We start from the raw sequence: 27,942 nt of genomic DNA on the forward strand, positions 1-27,942 counted from the left end.
AAATAGAGCCCTAGGTGTCGATATGACAGAAGTCCAAAATTGTCAGTTATTGTCAGCACGTGCTCATGTGCTTCTTCACACAATGGCATCAGGTGGATTTCATTCTACTGTTATCCCTTGTCCTAACAGTTGACACCATTTACGTAGCTTTCGCTTGCTTGACACTTTGACATACCTTTGTTTGGTTGTAGTGCGTAATATTCTCATATTCTCCGGTTCGCTCTTCATTGGGTCCCCTTCCTCTTGTCATTCTTCAGCACTGTTGTGGAGTACAACCGCTGTTCAGGTGTCTTATTTTGCACAGAGGGAGGGAGCTCCAGTCTCACTTTGTTCATGCGGGCTCGAGTGTTGGAGAATGTGGTGATGAGGCTTGTGGAACCTTACGTTGGCAAGAGGAGCAATGTCTCCATGGACTATTTCTGCACTTCACTGTCATCGGCGAACAAGTTACTTGCAAAAAAAACCTACGTCTGGCCAAGGAGGCAAACGGGGAAAACCATTCAAAAAAGGACATGCCCTCCTTAAACTGGTTATATCTCCAGTTCTGTTTGTGATAATACGATTCTAACACCGACAGTGTGTTATATAGACTTATTTAGGAAAAGTCAAGGATGAATGGGGGCATGTCTTAAAAAAATGTCAGTAATAAATTAAGTGGTTCTAGTGTTGGTTTAAAAAAATACTTGATTTAATTGTGTTGTTCTCCAGAATATTTGATTAAGTTGTCTTTCAAATAAGTATAGCTATATCAAGTGTCTCATCTCTGGTTCTACTCATTAGTTGCGTACCAAACTGTACCCTATTCCCTATATAGTGCACTAGTTATGTCCAGAACCCTATGGGCCCTGTTCAAAAGTAGTGCACACAATTCGGAATGGGATGCCATTTGGGACGCATCCATAGTTCAGGTTACTTCTTGCTATTGATCCTGGGTGCTCTAATAACGACCAATGCGCTCTTGAGAATTCCAAACGAGATCAAATGTCAACCACTAAACATTCCCAGACTCTTAGGGGGCAAGTTCATCCCAGTTGGGAGTAGGTGACCTCTCCGTTGGTGGTCACCTGTAAATGTACCTAATTATCTTAAATTACCCTATTTATATCTGTACGAATTCCTTAACTTGAGTTAACCCCGGTTCTATGCATCCTGGTCTTTTGGGGATTGAAATATACAAATAGCAGCTGAGTGAAAGTGGAATGTTGACACTCTTCTCCCACGATAAGCCCTTAGCTGTGTGTTTGTGAGACATGTTCTTCCTCGTGCCCCTGGGAGATGAAACAGGAAGATCTGTTGGATGACACAAACATTTTGAACCACTGGCTTCATCAGTTGTTGAATTGTGGACTTAACAAATCAGCAGTTCACATTTAAAACGGTTGCTGAAAACAGTTGTAAGGAACGGGGAAAGGGAAGGGGAAGGAGGCGAGTAAATGAAACATGTTTGCGAGCTGAAGAAACGGCCAGCGTGTATTGAACATTAAGGAAAGATGATATATCTCCTTTAGCTTAAAGGGATTTTGGATTTTTTTTGTCTCCTGCTACCATGGCAACCTAAAAATATAGGTCTGCCAAGTCGAAAGAAGCAGCCAGCATTGGGGAATTTAAAAAATGGGAATTTATTGTCTCTGGCACTCAATTTATCAGGATATTAAGGGATCTTAGCCCCGTTTGAAAGGAAACAAAACAATCTCCTCACGGCGAACCACCTCCCCACCCCCCTCGGCAGATGTGTTTTTATATCCTTCATGGAGGTAGTCAGGTTAATCATGCACAGTGACATGTTTACTAGGCCTTGCTCTGCCTAGTTTGCCAGCCAATAAGGTTTGTTTGTCACCAGCGGTCCCAGGTGCCCACCCCTCCAAGTACATTAGTATTGAGAGACCCACAACATAACAGTGTGTCCACTGCTTTGATGTTTGCTCTTTCAAAGGCAATTATTGCAGAATGTATAGTGCCTTCAGAAGGTATTCACACCCCTTGACTTTTTCCACACTTTGTTGTGTTACAGCCTCAATTTAAAATAGAAATGAACAAAAATATATACGCAACATGTGAAGTGTTGGTGCCATGTTTCATGAGCTGAAATAAAAGATCCCAGAAATGTTCCATACGCACAAAAAGCTTATTTCTCTCAAATGTTGTGTACAAATTTGTTTACATCCCTGTTAGTGAGCATTTCTCCTTGTCAAGATAATCCATGCACCTGACAGGTGTGGCATATCTAGAAGCTGATTAAATAGCATGCTCATTACACAGGAGCACTTTGTGCTGGGGACAATAAAAGGCCACTCTAAAAGGTGCAGTTTTGTCACACAACACAATGCCTCACATTTTAACAGGAGATTGCAATTGTCATTCTATTGGCATGGTAGGAATGTCCACCAGAATTTAATGTTCATTTCTCTACCAAAAGCAGCTTCCAACGTCATTTAAAGAATTTGGCAGTACGTCCAACCGGCCTCACAAGTTGAGTGTGCAAGCGGTTTGCTGATGTCAACGTTATGAATGGAATGCCCCATGGTGACAGTGGGGTTATGGTATTGGCAAGCATAAGCCAAGGACAACAAACACAATTGCAGTTTATCGTTGGCAATTTGAATGCACAGAGATACCGTGACGAGATCCTGAGGCTTATTATCGTGCCATTCATCCGCCGCCATCATCTCACGTTTCAGCATGATGATGCACAGCCTCATCTCAAAAGGATCTGTACACAATTCCTGGAAGCTGTAATTGTCCCAGTTCTTCCATGGCCTGCATACTCACTAGACAATGTTACCCATTGAGCATGTTTGGGATGCTCTGGATCGAAGTGTACGACAGCATGTTCCAGTTCCCGCCAATATCTAGCAACTTCATACAGCCATTGAAGAGGAGTGGGACAACATTCCACAGGTCACACTCAACAGCCTAATCAACTCTGCAAAGGAGATGTGTCGTGCTGCATGAGGCAAATGGTAGCCACACCAGATACTGACTGGTTTTCTGATCCACGCCCTCACTTTAAAAAAAATAAGATATCTGTAACCAACAGATGCATATCTGTATTCCCAGTCATGTGAAATCCATAGATTAGGGCCCAAGGAATGTATTTCAATTGCCTGATTTCATTATATGAGCTGTAACTCAGTAAAATCTTTGAAATTGTTCCATGTTACATTTATATTATAGTTTAGTATAGATTAAATTGAGATTTGGTGTCACTGGCCTACACAATAACCCATAATGTTAGTGGAATTATGTTTTTAGAAATTTTTAGGAGGATGGATCAACAACATTGTAGTTACTCAACAATAGTAACCTAATTTACAGAGTGAAAAGGAAGCCTGTACATAATAAAACATATTCCAAAACATGCATCCTGTTTGCAATAAGCCATTAATGTAAAACTGCAAGAAAGTGGCTACAACATGAACTTATTGTCCTGAATAAAAGGTACATTTGTGGCAAATCCAACAACACATCACTGTTCATATTTCCAAGCATGGTGGTGTCTGCATCATGTTATGGGTATGCTTGTTAGCGGCAAGGAATAGGAAGTTTTGTTTAGGATAAAAAGAAACAGAAGGGAGCTAAGCACAGGAAAATCCTAAAGGGAAACCTGGTTGTCTGCTTTCCAAAAGACACTGGGAGACAAATTCAACTTTCAGCAGGACAACAACCTAAAACACAAGGCCAAATATACACTGGAGTTGCTTACCAAAGCAACATTGAATGTTCCTGAGTGGCCTAGTTACAACTTTGACTTAAATCTATGGCAAGACTTGAAAATGGCTATCTAGCAATGATCAACAACCAACTTGACAGAGCTTGAAGAATTAAACAAATTATAATGTGCAAATATTGTACAATCCAGGTTTGCAAAGCTCTTAGACTTACCCAGAATGACTCACAGCTGCTTATGTAAATGAGATTTCTGTATTCCATTTAAAATACATTTCCAAAAATGTATAAAAAACATGCTTTCACTTTGTCATTATGGGGTATTGTGTGTAGATGGGTGAGAAAGTATATTTAATAAATGTTGATTTCAGGGTACAACACAACAAAATGTGGAATAAGGGGTATGAATACCTTCTGAAGGCACTGAATGTATTATTTTCTACATTAAAATATACATTTTTATGTACTCACAAGCAATACAAAATCCAGGAGATGTTTCCTGTTTTCATGCTCTGGTTACTGGTAGTATGTACACCTCACTAAACGAGCTCCCAGTAACATTGTTAGTGTGTGTGTCTGGGTGTGCGCGCCTATGGATGGGGTTGGTGGTGTGTGCGTGTGCGTGCCTGCATATACAGTATGTTAAGCTTCTGTACACCTTTTGTGTGTTTGCGTGTGTGTGTGTGTGTGTGTGTGTGTGTGTGTGTGTGTGTGTGTGTGTGTGTGTGTGTGTGTGTGTGTGTGTGTGTGTGTGTGTGTGTGTGTGTGTGTGTGTGTGTGTGTGTGTGTGTGTGTGTGTGTGTGTGTGTGTGTGCATCACTCCCTCTCATCGTTAATCTTATGAGCAGATTTCTGCCGATTAGCATATGATTTAAATCAGCTTTGAATGCTACCTCGTGCACAACAGAATCTATTGCGACTGTGTCCCATGCCTAAAGCCAGTCTTAAGCCTTTTTGTCATCGCTCATCCACCAGCATGAAAACCATTCCAACTGACTCAGTTAACCCTGGAGTTTTGGGATTGTTACAGTAGGTATCTCTGCCATTGTATCTTTCCAGTTGAATAGGAATACATCTCGCCATCTCCAAAGGAATAGGGATGTTAATATTAATGTTCTTTTTAAAAGTGAAAGCATGGCATGAGAACAACCTATTTTTTAAGGGTAGCCACAATAGGAGGATTATGCCTTTCCTCTGTAGTTGTTTTGTGCGTTTGAGGTAACCTTGGCCTTCAAGCCAGAAGTTAAAAGAAGTTTGAGACCTTTGATGGCATCTCTCCCATCTCTGTCCAGGCCTGTGTTCAAATAGTTTTGGTTTTTCTTCAAATACTTATAGCGTTCGATTGGACCTGCCTGAAGTGACAGGTGGGCAGGGTTTGCACTTTTGGGAATATTCCATTGGTACCATTGTGCCCGACAAGTTCAACTGCAGTATTTAAAGGCCCAATGCAGCCATTTTTATACCAATATCAAATCATTTCTGAGTAACAATTAAGTACCTTACTAAAAATATTTTAAAAAAGGACAAAAATAGCTTTTTAGCTAAAAAATATTTCAAGCAAGAATTTCGGGAGGGGTCTGATGAGTGGGGAGGGGAAAACTAGCTGTTATTGGCAGAGAGGTTTGTAACTCTTTTTCTTTTTGAATGGGCTAGTAGCTCTATACACTCGTGCTCGTATACGATTTCCAGTTTTTAAGTATACATTTTTTCAAGATGATTGACGAGAAAAGTATCATCCAACCTATAGGGTATCTAACTGTCTTGAAATATGCAGACAGACGGATTAAAAGTAAATTTACATTGTAATACTTCTGACAGCCGACTTTCTAACTCCGCCCATAACTTTGGACATTCCCAGAAGGCATTGATTGAGTCATTGTTAGTTTTACACTTAAGATATGACTCTGTAGAATTTGTGAGTTTTGTCTATGTACTACAGTACATTCTATAGATGAGTTTATACTGGATTAAGCGTAAATACCTTTTTAAAGAATGTCTTCAGTGGGGTAATGGGTATTATAAATACAAGTTTGTTATTAAGGCACATTTAAGTTTGCATGTTCCAGAAGGCATTTAGATATATTTTTTTAAGACATTCAAATGCCTCTCCTGTGAAGTAGTGATGTGCGACATATGCCTATCTTCCTGAACCGGGTCACATTTGTGTAAATAGGGACGCTACTTTGTCCCAAAATGTTAAATAGAATTCTATGGGAAAACGGTCCATTCATGTTGTTTTTCTCCGCGCGAATGTTTTACTGTCTAATATTTCTTCTCGGGTGATCTGTTTTTAGTGATTTATTTATTTTTGTCTGCTGATAGTTGCTTCAGTGTTGTTGAGTCTAAGAAGGCTGTAGGATCACCTTTTACAATTAATACCGTTTTGCTGTCACACAATCAAGCCAAACACCCGTTAGTCCAAACGTGCGCTTCACATTTCCATATCATAAGACTATTGTAATATACAGTGTCAACGTTTATGATCACTAGGCTTGATGTACAGTTACAAGATGACATGGCGTCACAACCTGGGTTGTTATCCTAGATAATTATCCTAGATTCATTCAGGTGAGAAAAAACATCACCCAGATAGGCCAATCATGTGAGAAACTCGTCATCATGGAAGCGGTCAGACAAGTGGTCAGTAAAAAAAACTAAATTCCAAAAAATGTCAGTACTTTGCCTCTTGATAACCAGCGCACTATGTCTCCCTGTCATGGATTTTGCGCCATCAGTACAGATACCAGCACATTTTGATCACCAAAGTCCATTTGATGTCACAATGCTGTCCAGTACTTAAAAAATATCCTCTCCTGTTGTCCTGGTTTCAAGTGGTTTGCAGAAGAGGATGTCTTCCTTAATTGACCCCCCATAAACGTAACGGACATATACCAGGAGCTGTGCCAGGACCGCCACGTCTGTTGACTCATCCAGCTGTAACGCATAGAATTCACTGGCTTGTATGCGAAGCAGTAATTGTTTCAAAACATCTCCTGCCATGTCACTGATGCGTTGTGAAACAGTGTTGTTTGGTGAAGGCATTGTCTGTATAGTTTTTTTGGCCTTTCCCCCAGCATTGTCCCAGCCATATCCGTGGCAGCAGGAAACAATTAAGTCCTCCACAATAGTATAGGGCTTGCCTGTCCTAGCCACTCGGTAGCTCACCATATAAGACACTTCTAGCACCTTCTTATTAATGGTATCTGTTGCTTTTATACATGTCTTACCACTCGAAAGTAATCTTTATTCTCGCTCAAAAAACTCCCTTGTCTTATTTTGAAAATTGTCATGTTTCGTTTCTAAATGTCTGTGCAAGAGTGAAGGTTTCCCGTGATAGAGTAACGGTTAATGTGATTGGATGTCAATTATTTGACTAGTCTACCTGTATTTGACATTGTGTTGTTCTTTCGCTGAACACTAGATGGTTTAATTTTATTTTTGGCAGTGAAACGAGGCTACTCAGGCGAGAAAAAAACCTCATCCAAATGTATAGCCCCGTTGGAAAATATAAATGTACTGTTTGAAAATGTGAAGAAATTGTAAAAAAAAATATAAAACGTGAATCACATTTTTATTTGGCGTACCCTCGACGGCATTGTGCGTACCCCTGGTTATGATCTGTTTCTCTGAATTGCCTTGTGAAAGCCTCACACTGTATGATCTTATTTTGTTATTTAGCAAGCCATGTTAGCAAAAGAACACGCTTTCAAATTATGCCAACCCGAACAGATTGTGATTCAAATTTACCTTTTTGGGATTGTGTAAAGACAGGGATGCAGGGCTGTGTTCCAAACAAAACAACTACATGTGTGCTTGTTCTAGTACCTCAACAGCACAGCTAGGAGAGTTCAAAGTAGCACGTTATAGTTGAAGACTCTTCTTTGAGTCATAAACATGCATTGAAGTTACGTATGAACTGTGCATACTGGAGAGGTGTGTTGCCACTTGGAGACACAAGTTAGACCTCTCACTCAAACCCTTGTATTTTTTTGTCTTATAATGCACCTTGCCCAAATTTTCCAGGAATATTCTTATCATATCACTGAATGTATCCAGAGTATTTTAAGATTTTGTTATCAACAAATGTGTGCGAAAAGTACAGTAAATGTAAAATGCACATAAAATCAACAGTGTAATGTTTGGATTGTCCTGATTATACCATTTTTTAAAAACCTTTATTTAACTAGGCAAGCCAGTTAAGAACAAATACTTATTTTACAATGACGACCTACACCGGCCAAACCGATGATGCTGGGTCAATTGTGCGCCGCCCTATGGGACTCCCAATCATGGCCGGTTTTGATACAGCCCGGGATCGAACCAGGGTCTCTAGTGATGCCTCTTGCACTGAGATGAAGTGCCTTAGACCGCTGCTCCACTCGGGAGCCAAATTATACCAAATCGCACCAGCGTAAGGGGTTAATAATTAATTTATCGCCTGGTGATGTGCATTAGGCAAGGTGAAACTCCCGCCCATGCAAACAAGCTGATTAGATGGTCCTTTGTAGATTGTATTTTCAACCAGCAACTATCAGGAAATAACATTGATCAAATGTTTTAAAGTGTTAGTTTCATCAGCTGTTGTACAATATGATACAAAACACAGGACAAACAAATCATTTTCACTGCACTGGGCCTTTAAAAGAATAGAGGTGAGGTACTGTTGTTTTGATCGGTTTCTGGCAGTGTCTTGAATTGTATTCTCAAACTAAATTCAAGCACGTGAAAAGTACGATATTGCTTATAAAAGGATTCTTTGTCAATATCCTATTAATGCTTCCTGTTCCGCTGCTATACAATGCCGCAGACTTTGAACCACAAATTATGATCTTGCCTCAGACACAACAGCTGTTGAGCCGGTGCGCCAAAACCTGGCTGTCTTCACCATCCGTCTCTATCTTGTCTACCCATCGCTTTCCACTCAGCTCACCCTGAAAAATTATAGCTTCCTTGAAGTGTGGGGCAAAGCGTTCGACGGCTTCAACCATTCTTCAACTGTACAAAGCGAGGAAGTGTGCAACAAGGCTCCCTGGATTACACCTGAACTTCTCCTCGCTCGATGAAGGAAGTGTTGTGAGACGTGTATAACTCAGGCTTGATCAGAGGCTTCAGCGAGACGCTAGTCTTCAAAGCTTTCCAAAATCAGAAGACGATGTACTTCATTCAACACACCCAGGAACCGCTGATGTGGGGGGGGGGGGGGGGGGGGGGGTTTCTAATTACTTTGTTGCTGCTACCCGCTTGTCTGCTTTGTCTCTGAACTGAAACAGCAGTGCTATGATGCACACAGTCAGAGCAGAACTGAGTTTCATAAAAGCTATTGTTCAATGCTAACATGTTTTGGTAGGTTGACAGACCGTAGTGATGGGTGCATGGATTTTGACTCATAATGCTCACGTTATCCCAGATGGCATTGTCTTGCATCAACTGTCAACACTTGCACCCCTCATAATAAGGTTATTTAAATGATCATGTTCTTCTCATTTCCCTCTGTCCAGAGCTGGAGGTGGCCAGGATGAGTACGGAAGGAAATCTGCCCGACCTGAAATTCCCACAGAGTGGCCAAGGCAACTCCATCACCCTGTCGGCGAGCACTTTGAAACAGCATGGGAGAAATGGTAAATGGCTTTGCCTTAAATAAATCTTTACTGTACATCAAGCGTCTCCAACTCCAGTCCTGAACAGCTTTTAGGTGTGCAGGCTTTTGTTCCATCACCTGGTGCTGGGCTGAAACGAAAGCCTGCGTACTCTGTAGCTTATATACTTGTACATATAGCCCTCCGCCCCCACAAAGCATGCAATATAAAAATAAAAAATGTAATTACCCCATTACCAGTTTAAGAATAATACATTCTTTAGGCCTTGCCAATGCATTTATATTCAAATTAATATTATATTCTAAAATATGTGAGAATAATGTAGACTTGCCTGACTAAATAAATGTTGATTTTTCTGTGGCCTATGTTGCCGACACAGTCACAAAAACCTGGTTCCGTTTGTAACGGAAAGGATTTGTTGAAGCAACCATTAGATGTTGTCATCCTCATATTAACCGCACCTGGTTTTACCGCAACAGAGTAGTGCAACACCCTACAATTGAAGCGGCAGGAAACAAACGAAAGTGGCCACATCTCTCACAAAGCTGATCAAAACTGTAATCACTAATAATTATAAGGGAGCAAGATAACTTATAATTTGGCTACAATAATTACACCAAATTGAGGAAATGTCAGATTTTCAAGGTAGACCTATCCCAGTACCTCCATTTCTGAGCTCCAAATTCAAGTTCAAGTAGGCTACTTGTATTGTTTTAAAATTGCAGGTGTAACATGGAAAAAACAATGCATTTATGATCTTCTTTCATTACCAGATCATATTGTGGAGAACCCACTAGGCTCTGTCATTATATCCAGAATAATTATGGTGAATAGCATTGGGTGTTGCGCAGTAGACGAGACAAAATTATCGCTGTGACTAAAATCTGACTACTAAGTGGACTGAACACATTTTTTGAGAGAGATTGAGAGCGTTTCAGTGATAAACACAATTAATATGTAACCGACTGACTCAAATCGGTCTTATGTAGCAACATTTGAAATGTTTTTTTTTACATTGGATAAAAGTAGAGACTCAGAGCTACAAAATAGTTTATCATACACTACCGTTAAGGAACAATGGGAAAGTAATTATGCTTTGAAAGTTGATAAACTTGTAAACTCACTTTTGAGAAAATGGCCTTTGAATTATTGGTACTACTACTGGAGAGCCCTTCTTTGTCTACACCCATTCAGCATCGTTCACACCCTCTTAAGCTTTAGCCCCACCCATCTCTTTAAGGTTTGATCCAAGCGTTCTGTACTAACAACAGCACTCAAGCACCCAAGCTAACTTGCTAGCTGCTTCCAGACACAAATGAGAGAACAGCGCACTGAACATAACTTGCCCTTGCAGATCTGGATAGGCTGTTCTGTTATCCAGAGCGTTGGTAACTGCAACTGTGCTGTCAGATTGTCAGTTCGTAAATTCAGAGCGTTTCACTTTGAGCGCTCAGAGCGCACAGCACACTGGACGCTCTTGCCGATGAGTAGGGTTGATCCAAACGTTCTGACCTCACAACGGCAGTTAAGCACCCAAGCTAACTGCGTAACATTGGCTAGCTTGAGAGAACACCCCACTCATCATGAGAGAACACCCCACTCTGACCCTTTTACTTGCCCTAGCAGAGCTGGTTAGGCTGTTTTCAAGTTATCCAGAGCGTTGGTGACTGCAACTGTGCTGCTGGCAACAATTTAATTACACTTTTTTGCCAACGTTTACTGACACCGGCCATATTCAACGGGTGTTGACCGTTTGTAAATTCAGCATTTATTCTGCACTCTGGCACATTCAGATGAGTTTTTTTGTTAAGACATGTACCTAGCTAGGTAAACAATAAACCATAATCCCAACTCATGACATTACTACCCTGCATGATTCTGCAGGTAGCTAACCAACCAGGTTTAATGTTAGCTAGCTTACATTAGGCTATAACTAGCCAAGCAAATGGCTCTGAGATACGAATAATAAGATCATACACGTAACGTTAGCTAGCTAGCTAACAGTACACTTTCAAATCAAATCAAATGTATTTATATAGCCCTTCTTACATCAGCTTATATCTCAAAGTGCTGTACAGAAACCCAGCCTAAAACCCCAAACAGCAAGCAATGCAGGTGTAGAAGCACGGTGGCTAGGAAAAACTCCCTAGAAAGGCCAAAACCTAGGAAGAAACCTAGAGAGGAACCAGGCTATGAGGGGGGGGCAGTCCTCTTCTGGCTGTGCCGGGTGGAGATTATAACAGAACATGGCCAAGATGTTCAAATGTTCATAAATGACCAGCATGGTCAAATAATAATAATCACAAATGAAATCACCTGTCAAAATTGTGTAATATCTGGATGGACGCGTCTCCTGTCAGATGCCATGGTTGCCATTAGTTTGAAGATGTAATCCGGAGACCGGTGTTTTCTCCATGTCCTTAGCTATCATACTTAAATTCCACTGATTTGAAAACTCGGTCCTCCAGAAAGTGGCGAGCATACACGTAACGTTAGCTAGCGAGCCAACCAGCTAACGTTAGCTAGCTAAAAGTACACTTTAACTTGACATTAGGCTTATGCAGTTTTCCTACGCGATACATTTAAAAAATAGCCTCGTTAGAAAGGATTACCTAGAAATACTGACCAGCTCAAATAGACAGAAGCGTGCTATATGGCAGACCAATCCAAACTCATCTCTCGGCATGTCCAGCCCACTCATTATCTCAGCCAATCATGGCTAGCGTGAAGGTTGCTGACTTTCTCTGTGGCTTAACCAACTAGGCTCGTAATTTTAAGTTTTTATTAGTATTTACAGATGGCACATACGTTTGTTATTAAGGCACATGAAAGTTCACATGTTCTTGAAGGCATTTCTGTCAAAAACGCATTTTAATTTTAAAAATAATTACGTTCAAACAGCTCTCCTGTGAAGTAGTGAGCCGCGACATACGCATAGTCTCCTGAAACGGGTCACATATTAGCAGCACAGATGCACAGCACAGTTCTGTACAGCAGTAGGAAGGACAAGATGAGTGTCCTTCCCACTGCTCCACTCCGGCTCCTCCTCCAATTATACACATTTTGCAAGTGACTCTTGCTTCCCCGTAGCTAACCAGTCACCACCAGCCTTCTAGTTAGCTACCCTACACCTGGTTAAGAAACACAAGTTCCTTTATGAAATTAAAAACAATAGCATACTTGAGTTGAATAGTAAAACGACAGTCTAGCCATGTTTTTCTTTCCTGTGAGTATAGAAAAGTAGGCTGACTTTGAATTTGTAGTCTCACTCAACCCTCCCACTTTCCCCACTGCATTGCATAGCCAGGTGCTATGTAGAACAAACATGCCTCTCTGACATGTTAAATAAGGAATAACGTTGTCTCTACTCATGGAATTTCTATCTGCAACGTTCGGTAACGCCATTAATGCCATTAAACAGCCATTAAACTCTGTAACTATTTTAAAGTCACCATTGGCCTCATGGTGAAATCCCTGAGCAGTTTTCTTCCTTTCCGGCAACTGAGTTAGGAAGGACGCCTTAATCTTTGTAGTAACTGAGTGAATTGACAAACCATCTAAAGTGTAATTAATAACTTCACCATGGTCAAAGGGATATTCAATGTCTGCTTTTTTAAAATATTGTTTTTACCCATCTACCAATAGGTGTTTTTCTTTGACATTATGGGATATTGTGTGTGTGACAAGAACATCTACATTGTAATCAATTCAGACTATAACACAACCACATTGGAAAAAGTGAAGGGGTGTGAATACTTTCTGAAGGAACTGTACATGTTTGTCATATTTCTGCTGTTGGGAAGAGAATATGTTGGTAGGACAAGGCTATGTATGTTTGTGCACATCGAAGTCAGTGATATATGTTTACTCTAGGTTATTGAGGCAATACGAATGTGATGTGGCAAAAATTAGAGGGCATTTAGTTGACTAAAATGGCCCACTGTAATTTTGACAATAACTAGACTAAATCATTATTCAAAGACAAAAATATGACTAAGACGTAATTATATTTGCGTTAAAACGACTAAGACTGGTATCAAAATAAGGTGACTCTTTCGGTTAGAAGCATTCGATTTTACAATCGCTTACATTTTTGTGGATTTGTGTAGCCATGAACTGTTTTCACCCCGTAACATAAGGTGACACAACATGTTACGTAGGTACACTGCATTTCTGAGGTCTCGACGCAGAAAAACTGTCCAACAGCTAGATCCAGGATTCTTACAGGGTTCAAGTTCAATGATTCATTTAGATGATTAATGATTCATACATGATATAACAACAATTTACACTGCCGTAAATGCGAGGACAGAAAAGTAATGTTTTACAGTATGTGAAAAGTCTGTCAACACACCAACCATGAGAAAGGTTTTAAATCAACTCGTGAATTGTATTGAATATAGCTACAGTATTGATCCCCTCTTATATCTTAATGTAATGACATGAAAACAAATTGTCAGATTATTATCAGTCACTTATAAACAGCGGAAACAAGTCATCCAGTGTACGAAATCCTCCCTGGTACCCTAGTTTCTAGAAAAACCCATGTCCGGGGCACTCCCCCAATGCACTGCTCTTACTGAAAACCATTGATCTGCTGCGTTTCTTACGCATCAGTTTGTCTGGTTTGAATCCACCCTTAGAAGTGGTATAAGTACCAGTGTAACCACTGGCAGGGAAAGTAGCAGAGAGAGCCTAGCAGCCATGATTGGCTGAGATAATGAGTGGGCTGGACATGCCGAGAGATGAGTTTGGATTGGTCTGCCATACCCGTTACAGAGTAATTTCATACTTTCCCTTGAATAACATCAATATAATGGAAAGAGTACCAACATAGTGTAGGTTTCAGGCAGAGGTGACCAACCCTCCTTGAGAGCTAATGTGTCTACATTTAGCTCCAACCATGTTATAACACACCTGATTCTGCCTACTATCAAGGTCATGGAAAGCAGCTAATTAGTATAATCAGCTGTGTTAGATAAGGGCTGGAGAGAGAGCCTAGCAGATGGGTAGCCCTCCATGAGGAGGGTTTTCCACCCCTAACACAAGGTCTGATAAAGTATAGCGCTTTTTTACTGACTTCAAATGGGCAAAGGAGGGTCCCTGGTTGCGGAATTAGTTGTGTTCAAGAGCTGCTCCTAAACTGTAATGAGGCTATTATACACAATACGGGGCTATCTATGGGAGCGGCGCTGACAATTTTTGGACTTTATTACTTGTTCATGCAAATGAACTAATCTCTTACCGCGTGCTCACCACTCTCCACTCGATGAATAAGCTTATGTCCAGCAGTGCTTCATTATATGTCGAGATGTGTTTCTATTTCCTGTTCATCGAGAGGTTGCACACAAATTGTTTTCCTTTCATCCCGAGTAAGTGATCCAAGTCGAGGCGGGAGGGGAGTGTTCTTTCATATCGGAAGCCTAAAGAAAGACGCCAGGTGAGCGATAAGGGAGTGGGGAAGGAAATAATGAAGAGTAACCGTTCCCTTTGTCAGTGTAGGCAATAATGACATTTCGTTGAAGTTGAATTAAATCGACCTCTCGTACCTTACTGAGGTATTTTTTTTCAGCCTCGACACCTTTATTGCTGTTGATAACGTGCTCGGAGCAGCGAATGCATTTAATCAATTTGCTATATTAGTTGGCCTAAGTAGTTTCAACTCTCCCTAATCCTGTGGAATCAAACATCTAAAAGGAATGAATTACCGTACCTCAAAACATATTGATTCTGTTGAACCGCAACATTTGACACCTGTCAGTTAAACTGTAGTGCATCCAATGCCGTTTCGCCCTTGAGCAAGGCACTTCCAAAACGGTTCCAAAGGTTGACTGGATTCTCATAGGCATATAAACCTTAGCAACATCTAGCCTAGGTTTACAAGCTATCCCTTTATTCACAAAAAATACAAAACATTTTGACCAGATGGTCATTTTTCACCTTTGGATTTATTTTTGTTTTCTGGCACTACTTTCCCTGCTACTTAAACCTCAATTTGCCCTTTTCAGTCACATACTGTATACAATAGCATTCTATTTTATGGTAAAATATGATCAATGCATTTCAATAACACACATTCAGGCTATGTCAGTGGTGGCAGGGGCTGTCTCTATTGCCTTAAAGATCTTCCTCACCTTAATTGCTCTGATCTGAAAGAACAGGTTAAAGCCAGCCTAATGATGATCTTCCGCCATTTTTGTTTTCACCTGTCACTACAAACAAAGGGGAGGAGATTAGGAGAGGATTTTCAAGCTGTGATGTCATATTGTATTTCCTAGGAGAGATCCGGATGGCCTTCGTCCTGTATAAACACATCGGTGCCTACCTGTCTACAGAGAATGCCAGCATGAAACTGGGCAGGGAAGCCATGGCCACCAACTACTCTGTCATTGTCAATTCTCCCGTCATCACAGCAGCCATCAACAAAGAAAGCAACAAAGTCTACCTGTCTGAACCGGTCATATTCACCTTGAAACACCTGCAGGTACGACACACACACACACACACACACACGGACGTGTGCACACAAAACACACACACATACACACTTTGGGATTATCATTGAATTCACTACTAGACACCTTGGTGGACACACTTTTTTTCTGAAAGGAGCAATTTGGGATTGGTACGTCCATTTTCGACTTGTAAAATAATGAAAGAAGTCACCCCTTCAATTTTTACCTCAATTTCTTTGACAAGAAGAAAGCACGAAGAACAAAGAGTAATCTATCATAACATATTGATGATGCACAACTTTGTTTTCATTAGTTTTCTCCCTATTAGTGTAAGAACAGAACTGTCTAACCTGGAAGGCTAGGGTGATAGCAGCGTTCTATTGGTCGTCCCTGGAGGCTGGTTAGTCATTGCCGAAGCATTAACTTCCTCCCCGACTGCATTATCTTCCCCTCGCACGACTCCCAACAGCGCCCAGAGCCATTATTAGGCAGGTTGAAAGACCTTGAGAGTAACTTGCAGATGACTGTGTGTGTGCAGTGTGTGGGAGGGACAGTTTGTGAGGAGAAGGAGTTTGAGAAAAACGAGAGAGGTAAAGAGAGGGAGAGGAACACTAAAATAAAATATAAGAGAGAGAGAGAGAGCTTATGTTTTTTTCAAAACGAAACTGGAAATGTCACACTCGGGGTCAATGCAGTTATTACCGGGGACACCTGCCTTTCGCTTAATTCCTAGTTTTGTCAGAAGACACAGTGCTAGAACTGTCTGAGGATAATGTAGGCCACTGCCGCTTTCCTACCTTTTTCTCGGCCCACTGGTCTAATCTCAATAAAACAGTGCTCTTATATAAGTGTATGCGGTTCCCTAGACTTGCACTTGTGACAGGACATGTGGTCTTCTGAACTGCTCTGTGCTGTGTCTTCTAAATAGTAGACTATTGTAAATAGTATTCTAAGTCTTCTTAAAGAGTATTCTAAGTCTTCTAAAAGAGCATTCTAAGTCTTCTAAAAGAGCATTCTAAGTCTTCTAAACGAGCATTCTGAGTCTTCTAAAAGAGCATTCTGAGTCTTCTAAAAGAGCATTCTGAGTCTTCTAAAAGAGCATTCTGAGTCTTCTAAAAGAGCATTCTGAGTCTTCTAAAAGAGCATTCTGAGTCTTCTAAAAGAGCATTCTGAGTCTTCTAAAAGAGTATTCTAAGTCTTCTAAAAGAGTATTCTGAGTCTTCTAAAAGGACATTCTGAGTCTTCTAAAAGAGTATTCTAAGTCTTCTAAACAGTAGACTATTGTAAAGAGTATTCTAAGTCTTCTAAAAGAGTATTCTAAGTCTTCTAAAAGAGTATTCTAAGTCTTCTAAAAGAGTATTCTAAGTCTTCTAAAAGAGCATTCTAAGTCTTCTAAACGAGCATTCTAAGTCTTCTAAACGAGCATTCTAAGTCTTCTAAACGAGCATTCTAAGTCTTCTAAAGAGTATTCTGAGTCTTCTAAAAGAGTATTCTAAGTCTTCTAAAAGAGTATTCTAAGTCTTCTAAAAGAGTATTCTGAGTCTTCTAAAAGGGCATTCTGAGTCTTCTAAAAGGGCATTCTGAGTCTTCTAAAAGGGCCTTCTGAGTCTTCTAAAGAGCATTTTGAGTCTTCTAAACAGTAGACTATTGTAAAGAGTATTCTAAGTCTTCTAAAAGAGTATTCTAAGTCTTCTAAAAGAGTATTCTAAGTCTTCTAAAAGAGTATTCTAAGTCTTCTAAAAGAGCATTCTGAGTCTTCTAAACGAGCATTCTGAGTCTTCTAAAAGGGCATTCTGAGTCTTCTAAAAGGACATTCTGAGTCTTCTAAACAGTATTCTAAGTCCTCTAAACAGTAGACTATTGTAAAGAGTATTCTAAGTCCTCTAAAAGAGTATTCTAAGTCTTCTAAAAGAGTATTCTAAGTCTTCTAAAAGAGTATTCTAAGTCTTCTAAAAGAGTATTCTAAGTCTTCTAAAAGAGTATTCTAAGTCTTCTAAAGAGTATTCTGAGTCTTCTAAAGAGTATTCTGAGTCTTCTAAAAGAGCATTCTGAGTCTTCTAAAAGAGCATTCTGAGTCTTCTAAAAGAGCATTCTGAGTCTTCTAAAAGAGCATTCTGAGTCTTCTAAAAGAGCATTCTGAGTCTTCTAAAAGAGTATTCTAAGTCTTTTAAAAGAGTATTCTATTGTAAAGAGTATTCTAAGTCTTCTAAAAGAGTATTCTAAGTCTTCTAAAAGAGTATTCTAAGTCTTCTAAAAGAGTATTCTAAGTCTTCTAAAAGAGCATTCTAAGTCTTCTAAACGAGCATTCTAAGTCTTCTAAACGAGCATTCTAAGTCTTCTAAACGAGCATTCTAAGTCTTCTAAAAGAGCATTCTAAGTCTTCTAAAAGAGCATTCTGAGTCTTCTAAAAGAGCATTCTGAGTCTTCTAAAAGAGCATTCTGAGTCTTCTAAAAGAGCATTCTGAGTCTTCTAAAAGGGCATTCTGAGTCTTCTAAAAGGGCATTCTGAGTCTTCTAAAAGGGCATTCTGAGTCTTCTAAAGAGCATTTTGAGTCTTCTAAACAGTAGACTATTGTAAACATTTACATTTATAAAAGAGTATTCTGAGTCTTCTAAAAGGACATTCTGAGTCTTCTAAACAGTATTCTAAGTCTTCTAAACAGTAGACTATTGTAAAGAGTATTCTAAGTCTTCTAAAAGAGTATTCTAAGTCTTCTAAAAGAGTATTCTAAGTCTTCTAAAAGAGTATTCTAAGTCTTCTAAAAGAGTATTCTAAGTCTTCTAAACGAGCATTCTAAGTCTTCTAAACGAGCATTCTAAGTCTTCTAAAAGAGTATTCTAAGTCTTCTAAAGAGTATTCTGAGTCTTCTAAAAGAGTATTCTAAGTCTTCTAAAAGAGCATTCTAAGTCTTCTAAAAGAGTATTCTAAGTCTTCTAAAAGAGTATTCTAAGTCTTCTAAAAGAGCATTCTAAGTCTTCTAAACGAGCATTCTAAGTCTTCTCAAAGAGCATTCGGAGTCTTCTCAAAGAGCATTCGGAGTCTTCTAAAAGAGCATTCTGAGTCTTCTAAAAGAGCATTCTGAGTCTTCTAAAATAGTGCATCTAAATCTTTTAAGGGGGGGGGGGGGGGGCAGAAGGATTGCTTTATCCTAGGTATTCCTTGAAGAGGTGGGGTTTCAGGTGTCTCCGGAAGGTGGTGATTGACTCCGCTGTCCTGGCGTCGTGAGGGAGTTTGTTCCACCATTGGGGTGCCAGGGCAGCGAACAGTTTTGACTGGGCTGAGCGGGAACTGTACTTCCTCAGTGGTAGGGAGGCGAGCAGGCCAGAGGTGGATGAACGCAGAGCCCTTGTTTGGGTGTAGGGCCTGATCAGAGCCTGAAGGTACTGAGGTGCCGTTCCCCTCACAGCTCCGTAGGCAAGCACCATGGTCTTGTAGCGGATGCGAGCTTCAACTGGAAGCCAGTGGAGAGAGCGGAGGAGCGGGGTGACGTGAGAGAACTTGGGAAGGTTGAACACCAGACGGGCTGCGGCGTTCTGGATGAGTTGTAGGGGTTTGATGGCACAGGCAGGGAGCCCAGCCAACAGCGAGTTGCAGTAATCCAGACGGGAGATGACTAAGTGCTTCTAAACGAGCATTCTAGGACTTCTAAAAGCGCATTCTAAGTCTTCCTAAAAGTGCATTCTGAGTCTGCTAAAGGAGCATTCTGAGTACTTCTAGCAGAGCATTCTGAGTCTGCTAAAAGAGCATTCTGAATCTTCTACAAGGACATTCTGGGTCTTCTAACCGGGCACTCTGAGTCGTCTAAAGGGCCTTCTGAGTCTTCTAACGAGCATTATGGGTGTTGTCAACAGTAGACTCACTGCCAAGAGTATTCTTAGCGCTTCTGAGAGAGGAGGACATCTAATGGAGTATGTCTAAGTCTTCGTAAAGAGTGTGCTGAGATCATGTGAACGGGCAGTCCTAAGTCCCCGGGAGGAAGAGCAGTCTCCGTCTTGCCAAGAGAGTATTCTGAGTCTTCGAGGTGGTGATTCCAAGTCATCCACACTGAGTATTCTAAGTCTGCCAAAGAGCATGCTAGAGTATGCGATTCGCGCATCCTGAGTCATCTAGAAGGGGGATTCTAAGTCTTCGAGAAGATTAATTGTGTGTCGTCTGCATAGCAGTCTGAGTCTACGGAGAGACCATGCTGAGGCTTATGACAGAGTACTCTAAGTCGACTAATGGTGTATAGCTGAGAATAGGAGAGGGCCTAGAACAGAGTCTCCTGGGGGAGCATTCCAAGTGGTCGAGACGCGCGTGGTGAGTCTTCTGAGACAGTATTCTCGCCACGCCACCTGGTAGAGTAGTCTGAGCCTGTCTAGGTAGGACGCAATCCAAGTCGTGGGCCGCGCCGGAGTATGCCCAAGTCTTCGGAGAGGGTGTTCTGAGTCTTCTAGGAGGACATTCTGATGGCTTCTAAACAGTATTCGAAGGCTTCTAGACAGCAGACTATGGTAAAGAGTATTCTAAGTCTTCTAAAAGAGTATTCTAAGTCTTCTAAAAGAGTATTCTAAGTCTTCTAAAAGAGTATTCTAAGTCTTCTAAAAGAGTATTCTAAGTCTTCTAAACGAGCATTCTAAGTCTTCTAAACGAGCATTCTAAGTGTCACGATCTATCACAAGGATGACGCTGGAGAGACGAAGCAGGTACGGGGAGTAACATTTAATAAATCACGGACATGGAACGAGACATAAACAGCTTAGCAAACAGAAAAACAATCAATGCAGAAGCAGGGAACAGAGCTGGGGAACTGACACATATAGGGGAGGAAATGAACAGGTGATAATAGAGTCCAGGTGAGTCCAATAACGCTGATGCGCGTGACAAGGAAAGGCAGGTGTACGTGATGGATGGCAGGAGTGAGTGATGCAAGGCATTCTGGCGCCCTCAAGCGCCAGGGGGAGGGAAAGAGCGGGAGCAGACGTGACACTAAGTCTTCTAAACGAGCATTCTAAGTCTTCTAAAAGAGTATTCTAAGTCTTCTAAAGAGTATTCTGAGTCTTCTAAAAGAGTATTCTAAGTCTTCTAAAAGAGCATTCTAAGTCTTCTAAAAGAGCATTCTGAGTCTTCTAAAAGGGCATTCTGAGTCTTCTAAAAGGGCCTTCTGAGTCTTCTAAAAGGGCATTCTGAGTCTTCTAAAAGAGCATTCTAAGTCTTCTAAAAGAGCATTCTGAGTCTTCTAAAAGGGCATTCTGAGTCTTCTAAAAGAGCATTCTGAGTCTTCTAAAAGAGCATTCTGAGTCTTCTAAAAGGGCCTTCTGAGTCTTCTAAAGAGCATTTTGAGTCTTCTAAACAGTAGACTATTGTAAAGAGTATTCTAAGTCTTCTAAAAGAGTATTCTAAGTCTTCTAAAAGAGTATTCTAAGTCTTCTAAAAGAGTATTCTAAGTCTTCTAAAAGAGTATTCTAAGTCTTCTAAACGAGCATTCTAAGTCTTCTAAACGAGCATTCTAAGTCTTCTAAAAGAGCATTCTAAGTCTTCTAAAAGAGCATTCTGAGTCTTCTAAAAGAGCATTCTGAGTCTTCTAAAAGAGCATTCTGAGTCTTCTAAAAGGGCATTCTGAGTCTTCTAAAAGAGTATTCTAAGTCTTCTAAAAGAGTAATCTGAGTCTTCTAAAAGGACATTCTGAGTCTTCTAAACAGTATTCTAAGTCTTCTAAACAGTAGACTATTGTAAAGAGTATTCTAAGTCTTCTAAAAGAGCATTCTGAGTCTTCTAAAAGAGCATTCTGAGTCTTCTAAAAGAGCATTCTGAGTCTTCTAAAAGAGCATTCTGAGTCTTCTAAAAGAGCATTCTGAGTCTTCTAAAAGAGCATTCTGAGTCTTCTAAAAGAGTATTCTAAGTCTTCTAAAAGAGTATTCTGAGTCTTCTAAAAGGACATTCTGAGTCTTCTAAAGAGTATTCTAAGTCTTCTAAACAGTAGACTATTCTAAAGAGTATTCTAAGTCTTCTAAAAGAGTATTCTAAGTCTTCTAAAAGAGTATTCTAAGTCTTCTAAAAGAGTATTCTAAGTCTTCTAAAAGAGCATTCTAAGTCTTCTAAACGAGCATTCTAAGTCTTCTAAACGAGCATTCTAAGTCTTCTAAACGAGCATTCTAAGTCTTCTAAAGAGTATTCTGAGTCTTCTAAAAGAGTATTCTAAGTCTTCTAAAAGAGTATTCTAAGTCTTCTAAAAGAGCATTCTGAGTCTTCTAAAAGGGCATTCTGAGTCTTCTAAAAGGGCATTCTGAGTCTTCTAAAAGGGCATTCTGAGTCTTCTAAAAGGGCCTTCTGAGTCTTCTAAAGAGCATTTTGAGTCTTCTAAACAGTAGACTATTGTAAAGAGTATTCTAAGTCTTCTAAAAGAGTATTCTAAGTCTTCTAAAAGAGTATTCTAAGTCTTCTAAAAGAGTATTCTAAGTCTTCTAAAAGAGTATTCTAAGTCTTCTAAACGAGTATTCTAAGTCTTCTAAAAGAGTATTCTAAGTCTTCTAAACGAGCATTCTAAGTCTTCTAAACGGGCATTCTAAGTCTTCTAAACGAGCATTCTAAGTCTTCTAAAAGAGCATTCTAAGTCTTCTAAAAGAGCATTCTGAGTCTTCTAAAAGAGCATTCTGAGTCTTCTAAAAGAGCATTCTGAGTCTTCTAAAAGAGCATTCTGAGTCTTCTAAAAGAGCATTCTGAGTCTTCTAAAAGGGCATTCTGAGTCTTCTAAAAGGGCATTCTGAGTCTTCTAAAAGGGCATTCTGAGTCTTCTAAAGAGCATTTTGAGTCTTCTAAACAGTAGACTATTGTAAAGAGTATTCTAAGTCTTCTAAAAGAGTATTCTAAGTCTTCTAAAAGAGTATTCTAAGTCTTCTAAAAGAGTATTCTAAGTCTTCTAAAAGAGTATTCTAAGTCTTCTAAACGAGCATTCTAAGTCTTCTAAACGAGCATTCTAAGTGTCACGATCTATCACAAGGATGACGCTGGAGAGACGAAGCAGGTACGGGGAGTAACATTTAATAAATCACGGACATGGAACGAGACATAAACAGCTTAGCAAACAGAAAAACAATCAATGCAGAAGCAGGGAACAGAGCTGGGGAACTGACACATATAGGGGAGGAAATGAACAGGTGATAATAGAGTCCAGGTGAGTCCAATAACGCTGATGCGCGTGACAAGGAAAGGCAGGTGTACGTGATGGATGGCAGGAGTGAGTGATGCAAGGCATTCTGGCGCCCTCAAGCGCCAGGGGGAGGGAAAGAGCGGGAGCAGACGTGACACTAAGTCTTCTAAACGAGCATTCTAAGTCTTCTAAAAGAGTATTCTAAGTCTTCTAAAGAGTATTCTGAGTCTTCTAAAAGAGTATTCTAAGTCTTCTAAAAGAGCATTCTAAGTCTTCTAAAGAGTATTCTGAGTCTTCTAAAAGGGCATTCTGAGTCTTCTAAAAGGGCCTTCTGAGTCTTCTAAAAGGGCATTCTGAGTCTTCTAAAAGAGCATTCTAAGTCTTCTAAAAGAGCATTCTGAGTCTTCTAAAAGGGCATTCTGAGTCTTCTAAAAGAGCATTCTGAGTCTTCTAAAAGAGCATTCTGAGTCTTCTAAAAGGGCCTTCTGAGTCTTCTAAAGAGCATTTTGAGTCTTCTAAACAGTAGACTATTGTAAAGAGTATTCTAAGTCTTCTAAAAGAGTATTCTAAGTCTTCTAAAAGAGTATTCTAAGTCTTCTAAAAGAGTATTCTAAGTCTTCTAAAAGAGTATTCTAAGTCTTCTAAACGAGCATTCTAAGTCTTCTAAACGAGCATTCTAAGTCTTCTAAAAGAGCATTCTAAGTCTTCTAAAAGAGCATTCTGAGTCTTCTAAAAGAGCATTCTGAGTCTTCTAAAAGAGCATTCTGAGTCTTCTAAAAGAGCATTCTGAGTCTTCTAAAAGGGCATTCTGAGTCTTCTAAAAGGGCATTCTGAGTCTTCTAAAAGGGCCTTCTGAGTCTTCTAAAGAGCATTTTGAGTCTTCTAAACAGTAGACTATTGTAAAGAGTATTCTAAGTCTTCTAAAAGAGCATTCTGAGTCTTCTAAAAGAGCATTCTGAGTCTTCTAAAAGAGCATTCTGAGTCTTCTAAAAGGGCATTCTGAGTCTTCTAAAAGAGTATTCTAAGTCTTCTAAAAGAGTAATCTGAGTCTTCTAAAAGGACATTCTGAGTCTTCTAAACAGTATTCTAAGTCTTCTAAACAGTAGACTATTGTAAAGAGTATTCTAAGTCTTCTAAAAGAGTATTCTAAGTCTTCTAAAAGAGTATTCTAAGTCTTCTAAAAGAGTATTCTAAGTCTTCTAAACGAGCATTCTAAGTCTTCTAAAAGAGTATTCTGAGTCATCTAAAGAGTATTCTGAGTCTTCTAAAAGAGCATTCTGAGTCTTCTAAAAGAGTATTCTAAGTCTTCTAAAAGAGTATTCTGAGTCTTCTAAAAGGACATTCTGAGTCTTCTAAACAGTATTCTAAGTCTTCTAAACAGTAGACTATTGTAAAGAGTATTCTAAGTCTTCTAAAAGAGTATTCTAAGTCTTCTAAAAGAGTATTCTAAGTCTTCTAAAAGAGTATTCTAAGTCTTCTAAAAGAGTATTCTAAGTCTTCTAAACGAGCATTCTAAGTCTTCTAAACGAGCATTCTAAGTCTTCTAAACGAGCATTCTAAGTCTTCTAAAAGAGTATTCTAAGTCTTCTAAAGAGTATTCTGAGTCTTCTAAAAGAGTATTCTAAGTCTTCTAAAAGAGCATTCTAAGTCTTCTAAAAGAGTATTCTAAGTCTTCTAAAAGAGTATTCTAAGTCTTCTAAAAGAGCATTCTAAGTCTTCTAAAAGAGCATTCTAAGTCTTCTAAACGAGCATTCTAAGTCTTCTCAAAGAGCATTCTGAGTCTTCTCAAAGAGCATTCGGAGTCTTCTCAAAGAGCATTCGGAGTCTTCTAAAAGAGCATTCGGAGTCTTCTAAAAGAGCATTCTGAGTCTTCTAAAGAGTAGACTATTGTAAAGAGTATTCTAAGTCTTCTAAAAGAGTATTCTAAGTCTTCTAAACAGTAGACTATTGTAAAGAGTATTCTAAGTCTTCTAAAAGAGTATTCTAAGTCTTCTAAAAGAGTATTCTAAGTCTTCTAAAAGAGTATTCAAAGTCTTCTAAAAGAGTATTCTAAGTCTTCTAAAAGAGTATTCAAAGTCTTCTAAAAGAGTATTCTAAGTCTTCTGAAAGAGTCTTCTGAGTCTTCTAAAAAGATGGACCAAATATATGAGGATGGTTCTGTATACTGCAGGTATGCACAGACTAGAGTGGTGCAGTGCTTCTCAGTGCAAGAGGCGACACTGCCGTACCTGCTTCGAATCCAGGCAGCATCACATCCGGCTGCGATTGGGAGTCCCATAGGGCGGCGCTCAATTGGCTCAGCGTCGTCCGGGTTTGGCCGGGGGAGGCCAGCTTTCCTAGTTAAATAAAGGTTAAAAGTTAAATAAGAATTTGTTCTTAACTGACTTGCCTAGTTAAAGGTTCAATAAAAAAAAGTATAAAAAATGATTTTAGTACTTCTCATAGCCTGGTCCCAGATCTATTTGTGCTGTCTTGCCGACTCGTATGGTCATTGTCATGCCAAATGTGACAAAAACAAACTTCTCCTATGGTAAGTATGGCCTGGTCCCAAATCTATTTGTGCCGTTTTGCCGACTATTGTGGTCATTGTCATACCAAACACCCCCATGGTATTTGGCTATACAGCACCAACAGATCTGGGACCAGGCTATACTGCTCTTCGCTCTAGTATTTAGTTCCATCACTATACAATTAATAGCCCTTAGATCAGAGGTTCTGGATCACTTGTCCCAGAGGACTGTGGCTGTCCTCTAGTTATTGTTTCGCTTTCTTGCCTCCGCACTTAATGGACTAATTAAAGTGGTTAATGGGACAGAAGGTCACCTCGTCTGGTTCCTCCAGTCCATGCTGCACTATATCCAACTAGCCATTGGTTGGCTGTGTGGAGGAGAACTCAATCAGACGGGAAATGTATGTCTGGAGAGGATCTGCTGATCATTGATGCTTCTCAAATGGTATCCTGTTCCCTATACAGTGTAGTGCACTACATAGGGAATATGGTGCCATTTGGGACACAGCCTATGTTCCACAGTCACAGCTTATGTTCCACAGTCACAGCTTTAGCAACATTGTGAGAAGCATATTGAGGATTGGGGTTACACACTTCTGCCATGGACAATCCCCTCAAACGCACACAGCATTAAGGTGCAATTTGAAGTGGTCAGGCAATATCTAGCTGCAAGAGATGGCAGCTTTCCACATCAGTTAAACTTAAAACCAGACCTATTTCAGGCATTCATATAGGGCATTCATTCATATAGGGCATTCATTCATATAGGGCATTCATTCATATAGGGCATTCATATAGGGCATTCATTCATATAGGGCATTCATTCATATAGGGCATTCATATAGGGCATTCATATAGGGCATTCATATAGGGCATTCATTCATATAGGGCATTCATATAGGGCATTCATATAGGGCATTCATTCATATAGGGCATTCATATAGGGCATTCATATAGGGCATTCATATAGGGCATTCATTCATATAGGGCATTTGTATGCATTGGCACATTTATCCTCTCACCCTTTATCTGCATTAAGCTGGAAAGTGACTGTTTTAAAACGGGCCAGCGAGATAGCGGGAGAAGCTCGTCGTTAAGGCTGCCGCCTGACAGAGAGCGGCGGTGGCGGCCATTAAACCGCGGGGCAGTCTATTGTCGCACAGTGAAGGTTAAAGCGAAAGGTCGAAAAACACAATGAAAGGCTGCTCCATCGGCGCTCACCGCCGCCATTAAACTAAAACCAACCGCCTCAGTGGGGGGAAACCTGCACCGCCACCGGAAAAGGGAATCAAGGAGCTATTTCCGAGATATTTAGTCTCGAAATGGAGCACTGTAGATTTATGCTGTTGTGGCATGTCAAGGTTATGGGAGGCTCACCTGAAATGAGCTCCATGCGTTTCTGTTTAACCCAGCCAGAGTGTTGGCTTTTTAGAATGGATCACTCAACCTTCAATCAATGTGTTTGTGTTTTTCCTCCCACTAGCTTCATTGTGCTGCTGGGGCCCATATACTAATTGTTTGTGGTTTGTCCCCCACAGCAATCCAAGGAAAGCTTTAATCCCAACTGTTCTTTCTGGACTTATTCCAAGAGGACCATGATGGGGTACTGGTCGACGCAGGATTGCCGGTTGCTAGGTACCAACCGGACTCACACCACGTGCTCTTGTACCCACCTGACCAACTTTGCCGTCCTTATGGCTCACGTGGAGGTCAAGGTAAGGCCTTTTCCACCATCTCATCCCAAGCCATGTTCAGCCATTTTGTTTCAGCTCAGATCCAGCACAAGCAATACAAATCCCATGAAACCATATGTTATATTGTGGCCTTACAGATGGATAGCTCTCTTTTGTGACCTTCACAGCAGCACATTCTACAAAAAAGGAAAGAGACACTATTGAGTGGCACTGAGTTAAGATCCAAATCTAAGAGCTTTTTTTGTGCCAGAAGCATCCTTAGTGTTGAGTGTGTGTTCATTGTGGGGACCGTGCCCTATTTGGCCTTGTGTGAAGTAGTTGGAGAGTGTGGCCCTTGCAGGAGGAAAATGCATTTGAAGTTTTAAGAGATCTTTGAGGCTTTTATTGAGTCGTCCGCGTACCTACTTAGGTTAAAATCATTTTCAATACCTGAATGCATGGTTAGATGTTCCAAACACACCGAAATTCACAGGTTGATGGATTGAAGGAGAATCCACATCTTTAAAAACTTTTTTTTTTAACTAGGCAAGTCAGTTAAGACCAAATTCTTATTTTCAATGACGGCCTAGGAACAGTGGGTTAACTGCCTTGTTCAGGGGCAGAACGACAGATTTCTTTCCTTGTCAGCTGGGGGTTACTGGCCCAACGCTCTAACCACTAGGCTACCTGCCGCCCCTTTTTAACCCTTTACACTTGTGGGAATTGGCCTATGTGGATAGGGCTAAATATGAAAAGCATAGTTAGTTAAAAAATTAAATAAAAAGTTAGTTTACTTATTGCGTCTTACTGCTCTCTTACATGGGAGAAAATATCTGTAACCTCTGTCATTGCTCTGTGGTTGCTTCATCATCGGTTTAAGCCTTTTGGGAAAACAACAGAAAGAGAGATGAG

At 40.2% G+C, this 27,942-nt stretch overlaps 1 protein-coding gene across 9 annotated transcripts in view; it reads left to right on the top strand.

The window, feature by feature from the left end:
• Positions 1 to 27,942, top strand: part of LOC139561888 (adhesion G protein-coupled receptor L3-like) — a 336,416-nt gene that overhangs the window by 260,760 nt on the left and 47,714 nt on the right. For all 9 annotated transcript variants that reach the window (XM_071379279.1, XM_071379281.1, XM_071379283.1 and 6 more), the window contains 3 exons: positions 9,165 to 9,284; positions 15,542 to 15,747; positions 26,896 to 27,072. In XM_071379279.1, the coding sequence (XP_071235380.1) occupies positions 9,165 to 9,284; positions 15,542 to 15,747; positions 26,896 to 27,072 (503 nt within the window). The remainder of the gene's footprint in view (positions 1 to 9,164; positions 9,285 to 15,541; positions 15,748 to 26,895; positions 27,073 to 27,942) is intronic.

Source organism: Salvelinus alpinus, chromosome 31 (genome assembly GCF_045679555.1).
Source record: "Salvelinus alpinus chromosome 31, SLU_Salpinus.1, whole genome shotgun sequence".
In the NCBI taxonomy this organism is placed as follows: domain Eukaryota; kingdom Metazoa; phylum Chordata; class Actinopteri; order Salmoniformes; family Salmonidae; genus Salvelinus; species Salvelinus alpinus.